This window comes from Cucurbita moschata, unplaced genomic scaffold, assembly GCF_002738365.1.
Source record: "Cucurbita moschata cultivar Rifu unplaced genomic scaffold, Cmos_1.0 Cmo_Scf00029, whole genome shotgun sequence".
Taxonomy (NCBI): Eukaryota; Viridiplantae; Streptophyta; class Magnoliopsida; order Cucurbitales; family Cucurbitaceae; genus Cucurbita; species Cucurbita moschata.
Window position 1 is genome coordinate 1,743,235 of NW_019268545.1, and position 9,500 is coordinate 1,752,734.

General features: G+C 35.9%; 1 protein-coding gene across 4 annotated transcripts; it reads right to left on the reverse strand.

The window, feature by feature from the left end:
• Positions 1-216: 216 nt before the first annotated feature.
• Positions 217-7,953, reverse strand: LOC111464050. Of its 4 annotated transcripts, none has more exons than XM_023108100.1 (17): positions 7,750-7,951; positions 7,501-7,621; positions 6,637-6,725; positions 6,140-6,290; positions 5,932-6,064; positions 4,905-4,998; positions 4,490-4,630; positions 4,224-4,324; positions 3,650-3,763; positions 3,005-3,231; positions 2,746-2,804; positions 2,483-2,668; positions 2,274-2,397; positions 1,985-2,043; positions 1,659-1,804; positions 1,423-1,581; positions 217-671 (listed from the first exon to the last, which is right to left on the reverse strand). In XM_023108100.1, the coding sequence occupies exons 1-17, from the start codon at positions 7,835-7,837 to the stop codon at positions 360-362; spliced, it is 2,304 nt and encodes a 767-aa protein (XP_022963868.1). In that variant the 5' UTR covers positions 7,838-7,951; the 3' UTR covers positions 217-359. The 4 variants fall into 4 exon arrangements, 3 of the variants coding, with proteins under 3 accessions (XP_022963868.1, XP_022963869.1, XP_022963870.1); XM_023108101.1 differs by having other exon boundaries at positions 6,637-6,735; XM_023108102.1 differs by lacking the exon at positions 3,005-3,231 and having other exon boundaries at positions 2,759-2,804.
• Positions 7,954-9,500: the final 1,547 nt, after the last annotated feature.

The window sequence follows — 9,500 nt, forward strand, 5'->3', positions numbered from 1 at the left end:
ATTCCACGATAGGAATGAACGATGGAAAATTAACAATATTGTTCCAATAATTAAAAATGAATGGTGGGATGGAGGAAGATAGATCATGAGAATAACGTGGAGAACCTATAAAAATATTCACAAAAACTACGAATTTCACGACAGAAATGAACGATCGAAAATTAACAATATTGTTCCAATAATTAAAAATGAACGGTGGGATGGAGGAATCGATCATGAAAATAATGTGGAGGACCTAATATTCAATAATTTAAGAAATTAATAATAATAAACAATATTGTTCCACCATGAGAACAATAGAATGACCATAGAACAAGAAAACAATAAGCCACAAAAGGTACCAAAATAATGATCTATTCTTAGGAGGCAAGAGATAAATTGAGTTCTACAGAGGAGTCTGTAAGGATAATACCTTTGGAATTATCAGCTTTAGGGTGCGCCATAGTATCCAGCTTTATCCTCACATGCAAAGGTTTCACAAATATCACCTCTCTCAAGTCTCTTTTACAGTTTACAAGGAACTGAATGCAGCTCTCTTTTATCTTCTTCCCTCTACTTCCTGGGTACAATAAATCTGCTATCCTGGCTGCTGCTGCTGCTTGTTTGCCACCATTGCCTTCCCAATCTTGGCCTCTTCTATGCCTTAAATATACGGCTGCATATACTATAACCTGTTTCAAAATTATGGCTACGTTTCAGCTTCCGTCTTATTTTTTCTAAAACAGTTTCGAGGTGCGAGGAATTATCAACTGAAAATAAACCACGACTCAAGTGGAGGTGTGTGCGAGCGTGCGTGTAAAAAGATGGACCCCTCTTTAGGTTGAAATTGTTAGGAACCACGACTCTCTACAATAATATGATATTGTCCACTTTGAGTATAAGCTCTCGTGGTGTTGCTTTGGGTTTTCTCAAAAGGCCTCGTACCAATGGAGATGTATTCCTTACTTATAGACTCATGATTGACCCTTTAATTAGACGATATGTGACTCCTCTCCCAACAATCCTCACCTCAAACAAAGTATACCATAGTGCCTCCCCTGAGACCTATGGGGCTCTCGAACAACCCCCTTAATCAAGGCTCAACTCCTCTAGAACCCTCGAACAAAGTACACCCTTTGTTAGACATGACTCTGATACGATGTCAAGAACCATGAATCTCCACAATAATGTGATATTGTCCACTTCGAGCATAAGCTCTCGTAGCATTGCTTTTGGTTTCCCCAAAAAGCCTCATACCAATGGAGATGCATTCCGTGGACTCCCTCCCAATAATCCTCAACAAAAATAACCATGCAAATGTAAACTAATTAATTAAAGAGAGACAAAATTGATGACTATACACGAGAAGAGATGCCAGTGCCAGTTTGCTTAATTAATGATATAACTCTGTTTCCTAAAATAAAGAAAAGATAGAATTCATACCTCGCTAGTTCCAGGACTTGTATTGACAGCACACTCAATTTGAAACTTATCGTCTCCAATATGGTTAACAGCTCTTATATTATCTTCCACCACTTCTGATTCTTGTGGTGAAAAGGCTAGACTATCCAATTCATCATACCACTGTTGAGCAGAACCGACCTACACCGCACGAACGCTAACAGATATTCTAGAAACAAGAAAATGTCACTTGAACAAAAAGTGCGTAGCAAGGTTACCTTTTCTGAGAGCCCAGAAACTTTCTCGACGATTGAAATTTCAGTTGCAGTTCCTCTTGTCTGACGCCATATGCTGTCTTCTTGTATTGATTCCACTAGTTCAATATCTGTAGGAAGATCAACATTGATATGTATACCAACCTTACCTGTATGGACAGTGAAAATTCGTATAATTAAAGACTAGGTCTACAATGAAGACAGATATTGTAACACATAAAATCTCCTAAACCAGGTCCAAGTGGAAAACCATACTAGAGCTACGACTGAACTAAACTGCTATCGAGGAAATGGTAAATCTAACACGTCAATCTCCAATAAGAAAGTACCAGGCAGCAGTCTGAAAAAGTGAATATGATCAATCCCAGCTCCTTGGAAACTATCGGCACTGCAGTATCAACAAAAATGGATCTACAAGAAGTTAACGAGCTTAAAAACAGAACAAACGCAAAAAAGGACCAAACCTACAACACCAAGATGATGACGATGATGATGATAAATGAGTTTGAAGAATACAAATTAATCCCATCCAGTAACTAGGCCCATAGTCACTAAATTCTATCAATGTCAGACACATAAACATAGCTGCAGACACCCAAATCAAGTCAATACACTTACGTGGAAATAACCTTCTCTGGAGGTGGAGCAAACCAATACGGTAATCCAAGGACCCCAAAGTTTGAAAATTGGATGCTTGAGCTCTCACCAGATTCTCTATTATATTTCATAATTACCTGTCCAACTTCAAGAGAGAAGTACGGGCTAAAAAAACTAGTAAAAGATGATAGGTTAAGCAGAAAAACAATTCATCGATTGAATATTGGTACCTGAGTCGCAAATGATTAGGCAATTTTGAAAGGGTGTTAGAGAAGATAAAAGATCCAAGTATGGTAGCTCCCCTGTGATAGTCTTTGCATCTCTTTGCAGCTGCAACATACCATCAGGTATCTGTTTCAGAACAGACATTGTGTCCATGAACAACTGCCCATAGTTCTCCATAATCTTTGAATGCCCTATTCATAACACCAATCTTCTAATTAAATTTTCCCATCGACATCAGGGTTAAGAAAGGAATCTATAAATTCTGTACCTTTAACAACTTCAATAATTTTTCCTGAAGCCAAATCCATGGTCCATAGTGTCCCAAGACTGCAAACAAATGAAGCAAAACCAACGTAGATTTTAAGAACCAGCACTCATATTGATTGTCACGTCGTGCTGTAAACGCTCTACTTCAGATAAGAAATATATGGTATCATGTACACAAGGGGAAAAACTGTAAAAACATATAACAAATGATCAATTTGTTGAGTAAATAAAATAATGTATTGTGCACACTTCCATTCTACCTGCGATTTAAAATTAATAATCTATCATCCATATATCTAATCATGTGCCAAGGAAACATCAGAGACTGCGGATTGAAATCTTCCACTTCTCTGTCGGGAATGCTTCCCAAACCAAGTCGGTCCTTGATCCAGCTCCATAACTGAGTACTCTTCGTACTTGAGTAGTTTGCTGGATAAAGAGTTTCAACAACGCGCTTACCCAAATCAGCTTTCCTAATGGCATGGTTCTGGATAGTCAAAATTAAATAACAGTAAAAATTTAAGAGACTATTAGAGCCGCTGAGAGATAAACTGACTAATATCATTGAAGTTAACAGAGACAGATAGGTAGTGGAATTTTCAAGAACAAACAACTAAAATGTCTACAAATGAGCAGAAACATAATTTGGGGTCACTTGTTCAAAGGAAACATTTGAAAAAAAACAATGATTTTAATTTTATGGCGATGTTTTTTGGCAAAAAAAAAAAAGGTCTCCAGCCTGTCACCTTATTTCACACGGATATCTTTTTCTCATCATTTCGAACTTTTACTTGCAGACGGCAATATAGAATCTGCGGCTTACACAATGGACTAAAGCTAATTCTGATAATGGTCTCACATGGACTTGAAAGTTCAAATAATTGTCGGGATGAACTAGTGCGTACCTCAGAGTCCACAAAATACAGGCAATCCTGAGTAGCATGATAAAAGGAAGCTGCTGGGCGAGCTAATTTGACCAATTCAAATTCTCCGTCCTCAAAACCTGGATAAGAACCAATCTGACATATGAAAATGTAAGCATGTCAACCATGTAATGCAATAATACGGTAATCAGTTTTGAGATATAAGGTATGGTAAATAAATAGTGTAGAAGTCTAAAATGATTGAAAGAATCAACAGTCTTGAAACTACACCTTTATGTTAGAAGCAGAACTAAATAGAACTCAAGGATGCAGTACTGCAACCTATAGAACAGGTCCCGTTCAATCAAGGTCCTAAAATTATAATCATAATGTTTCAAGTTCTAATGACACAACCATCATTATCACTATTTATGACGGTATTTTTGTGACATCCAAGGAATAGAGAGAACTGAAGAAGAAAAGTGCAATTATAAATAATGAATAGAATACCTTATCCTTTTTTTTTACTCACCGAGTTATTAATATACCTAGAAAAACAGGGATATCTGGTACCTAATCATCACCGACTGGATCAATATTTAAATATTAAACATACCATGTCCAGGATCTTCCCGTTGCCATTAAATATAACAATCCGGTTATGATTGCTATCGGAAAGGAAGAGTCGGCCACCCTTTTCATCAGCAGATATACAACCTGCGACAGTGGAAATTGATCGAAGACATTATAAAATGTTGATTGCCATGAAAAAGAGTCTTCCAAGTGGTAGTAACTCCTTTGTAGAGAGAAAAGCTTTGCTTCTAGGGATGTTTACTCTAGGGAATATAGGACAAGAGAAAAACATCTCTTTGAAAGCTGTACCTGGAAAGTGAAGAATAAAATTCTGCATGAACAAACATGAATATGGTTCTTTAATGATCTCCGCATGTTTCAGATAAGTAGTTCTCCCAATATTTGGCAGACCAGATTTCTCATTTTCTGGTTCAAGCAACTCCTCAATAGCTGAATGTGCATACGGTGTGAGAATAATGAACACTATGAAATATATATGCATGCATAACGTAAACATCAATTAAATGACTACTTACATAAACAAAGATGTTATGGAAAACAAAGAGACATATTCAGCATTGAATTGTCTTTTATCCAAAAATAAATAAATAACAACAGCAAGCTACGAGGATAAAATGCATCAAAATGACCAGAATCCAGACTCAATAGTAATTAAAAATAATGTTGCAGTAAAAGCGCCAAGAGCAAGAAAAAAGATGCATACCTTTCCGAAGAACATTAAGGTCTGTGTCCCTCTCACTGATGAGCAAAGGATTACTGAAGTCCTTGGAGATAATATAACAGAACCCCCTCCCCATCTATTTGCACAACAAAGATTCAGAAACTGAATCAGTCAACCGTATTAGAACTGGACACTCTTGCAGTAAATGTTCAAAACAGGAGGAAAATAGTCTTCTAAAGATTTGAAATAATAGAATTTCAAAGATAAATATTTCAAGAGAAAAGACAAAAAAATATGCTCGTCTAAGTGCCATTGACTTTCTTTGACGATGAAGAACTCATGAACATCATTCCAGTTGATTAAAATGATACGTTAACATATCAATGCCTAGAGTAGGGCCCCGATAGTGGGCAAAGCCATTTCAGAGATTAGAATGATGGGTGATGAGCAAACCATATAATAAAAAGACTAGGGCCCCGATACAACAAGTATGACATGAACTGATTTCACCCTTCTGCTGTTTTACCATCTTTGAGAACGTTTTATCACATTATAGTTGATACCCATCTCAAATGAAATGTGATAAACATCTCCTTTAACTATTATTGGAGAAAAAGAAAGAGATTACAACCCATCACAAATTAATTAGTTCAAGAGGGCCAATCTTCGCTAATTAAACAGTTCAAGAGAGCCAATCTTCTCTCCCTACATTACTTCGATCGAGAAGAAAACTGCACATATCCCATATCCCATTCTACAGAAGATCAAACCAAACGTATTTAAAGAAAAGATAAAACTTTTAAACACAATATCAGTCCAACACTGTCCTAAATACAATAACTGTCAAACACTATCCTAAATACAATAATTGTCCATTCTAACCATCACTTGAAGCAGATTTTTTTTTTTTTTATACCCTTCCTAGAATATACTTTTGTAATTGGAGGTTTAACATATTGTTATACAAGTCCCAACAATAACCCAGGAGGCAAGAAAATCATCGATTCCCTTTTCTATCTCTCAATCTAAATACATACATAAGGAAGAGAAAGCAACACTTTAAACTCACCTCCAAAATCTTATTGGATAACAAAATGGGAAAGGAAACATATTCCCTCATTATAAATTGGATCATCTCACTTTTTTCAGCGACAGATGGAGTATTGGAACACTGAAGCCCAATCACATGAAGCTGAGGAAACCTATAAAGAAAGAAAATTCCAGATCAGTCTACTGCACTACAGCAGTAGTGAGATCCTAAAATGAACTTCCATTACCTGTGCTGAAGGAACTTTACATTTTCGACCAAAACAACAGAATCCGAACTCGTCATTTCTAGAAATTGATCAGCAAGAATTAAGTAGATTCCATCCTTCTCAGATATTCCTTTATTTCCATCACATATATTCAACCAATAGTGGTTAGGACCTGCACATTTGCACAAAAATAAATAAACGAGAAAATGCATTCCATTGCAATTTTAAAAGGAACTTTTCAAATCGTAAAGTACAAACTCTGGAAAATCATTTTATAATTGTGTAAATTGTGCTTCTGAGGTTCAGCAGCTTACTATTTCAGAAAACAAAAAGTAACAAAATAACATGTAAATCTCCATATAAAAATATATTAAATGATTTTCTTTCAAGAAAAAAAAATGATTATATTTCAAAATATCATGGCTTGTCTAACCATAAATTTAAACCTTTACTATGATGGCAGGTAGGGGTATTGATAGAAAAGAAAAGGAGGTCCGAAGAAAAGGAAAATGTACAACCTTCAGATTTATCAAGAGTTGACTTAATGAAGGATAAAACGTCATTTGTGGGAGAAGACTCGCATTGCAGCTCCATTGTGGTGGAAAACCTGAAAATGACTGTCGAATATAAGTCAGATAGACAAACAAAATTTACAAGATTGAAACTACGAACCAAGTAACAGTACCACTCAACAAGCTCAAGATCATTCAACATATACCACATTTTTGTGGTAAACAAAACAAAGATCAAAGAAAATTCTAAAGAACCCTCGGGAATTTTTCATTAAAGCTGAGATAGTTGAATGTAATTTTACAGGAAGCAATGGATTTTAGGAGGTGATTTTAGCATAATGAGATGGTGATTTGAAAAATGGAGTGGTTGGCCCTTTATTAAAAACATGAAGCTAAAAAGTGCCCCTGGCGCAATGGTACTTGGGCTTATTTACCGACCTACAGGTCTTAAGTTGGTCAGTTTTACAGATAATTCATCCATCACATGGATTCACCAATTCTCTGTTACCAATTCCTTGGCAAAAGGTTAAGCTTCCAAAGTCTGAAGGCCGCTTAGGCATAGCAGACTTAAAGTTGAAGATTAAGGCTCTCATATCTAAATAGGTTTTTTTCTGCTTGATTTGGGTGGGGAGAAGTGACATATGTTCGAGGACAAGGCCATCAATTTTGAAAGTTTCCTTGATCATTTATCCTTAATGTCTCTCTCTCAGTAAATTCTCCCAAATAGTTATAGTCTAACAACACTCATAACCACTTCGAAACATTTTAAGCAACTGGTTCTGCTTCGTAAAGCTGTAATAACTCATGGCATACAAGCAGGGATACAAAATTTAAATCTAGCAAAGCTGTAAACATATGAATCATATATACCGCAGAAGGTGGCGACCACTCTCTAAAATCCTTCTCTCAACTCCTTCAGAAACGTAAGATGGAGCAACGGAAAATGGCAATGAGCTAACAGCATGCCTATGATGATTCTGATGGTAATATCCTGACTCGAACAAAGAAAAATTGCAATCAGATAAAGAAAAAATTGAAGATGACTAGATGCAACCAAGCAAGCGAACCTATTCGAGTCAAATTCAAATTAAGATGGAACACGGATCCGCGGAGGAGTACCTGAGTAAAATTGAGGCAACGACTTTGAGATTTCTCTGAGTCGCCGGAACCTGAAAGCCATATTCGTTGCAGAAGAACGAAATGACATCAGGTCGACGGGAAGCTACTAGCGGCGGCTTACACGGCGGCAGGGTTTGAGCGGTTGCGGCCGCAGGGTTTTAGCGGTTGTTTGCATCCGCTAAGGGTTTTGGCTGGTTTCGGCCGATTTGAAAGAGGGGTGGGAAAGGGCAAAGTTGTATTTTCCCTTAATTATTATTTAATTGCAATTGCAATTATAGTAAATAAAAGTTACCTCTATTTACAATAAATTATTTTTCAAAAATAATAATAATAATAAATAAATAGAGACCTCATCCTTAAATTAAATACCTTTCATTCAAATATAGTTGATAAAACACACATAAATCTTAAATTTAGAAAAAACAAACAAAATTAACGGTTAAATAAATATGAATTTATGTGTGATATACAAGTTTATAATCAAGTAAATGTAACTAGACATCCAACCATGTTGTCACGTCTTTACCACCCTCTCAAAAAAACTTGCCAAAAAAAGAAAGGCTTTCATGTGTAAAAGAAAGGCTTTCATGTGTGCTCATGGATTAATGTGGATGGATCTACCATTACTATAGTACGTCTTTACCACTCTCATCATCTACCCTCTAAAAAATTTACAAAAAGAGAAGGCTTTCATGTGTGCTCCTGGATTGATGTGATGGATCTACCATTACAACCGATAGTCGAAAATCTTAATTGGATAAGGTAATCCATGTAAAAAGCCTCCATATATCTTTGTTAACGTTGATCCTCCATATATCTTTGTTAACGTTGATAATGACTTTCATTTTGTCATAAACGGATGCCCTAAGTAAACTATCACAACCCAGTAAAGTGGGCAGTAGCAATTAATTTGGAGCAGTTTTTTTAAGCCTAGGTTGCCATTGAGTAGGTAGTCACAGTACCGAGCCATGTGTTTGAGGTATATGGGTCGAGAATAGCAATGGACGCAGGTAGACATATTATGTTGGCAAACTTCATCGGCGATGTCATAAAGTCCATGGAATGTTATCTGTATTCGACCACTTCTAAAGTAGGGCTAAACTGCCTAGGTTGCCATTGAGTAGGTAGTCGGAGTAACAAGACATGTGTTTGAGGTCGATAACTGTTTCTAATAAATGTCTAGCGAAGATAGCCATGGACGTACGCATGTATGTTATGTTGTCAAACCTGAGATAGGCAATGTTATAAAATAAATGAGATGTTATAATTTCTGTATTTGAAAAGTGATAGGGCTAAACTGTCTCCCAAATTCTTGGAAGCAATTCCATGACTACTCACAATCTATTGAAATCAAATCGAAATGAATGTAGTGAAGAAATATGGGTAATTTGATCAAAATCTCGAAAGTTATACTTCCAAGTCATATTTATTTTTCATTCTCATTGTGAGTACTAATTGGAATGTTCGGTCGATTCACATCAAATCGAACGCATTCATAGAATTCTTCATCTGAAACACTCTTGGAGTCTATCTTAAAAATACTAAAGAAAGATACATCCAAAATCAGTAAAACAAAACTAAAAAAAATTAGTAAATGACTTCGCACACCAAATCAAAGTTTAATTTTTACCTGAAAAACTCTGTATCGTTAAGAATGAGAAATAGAAATAGAATTGAGATCGAAAATATGATCTTCATTAATGTTTACCATGTTTAAATAAGATACAAACTATTAACTAATACCTAAAAAT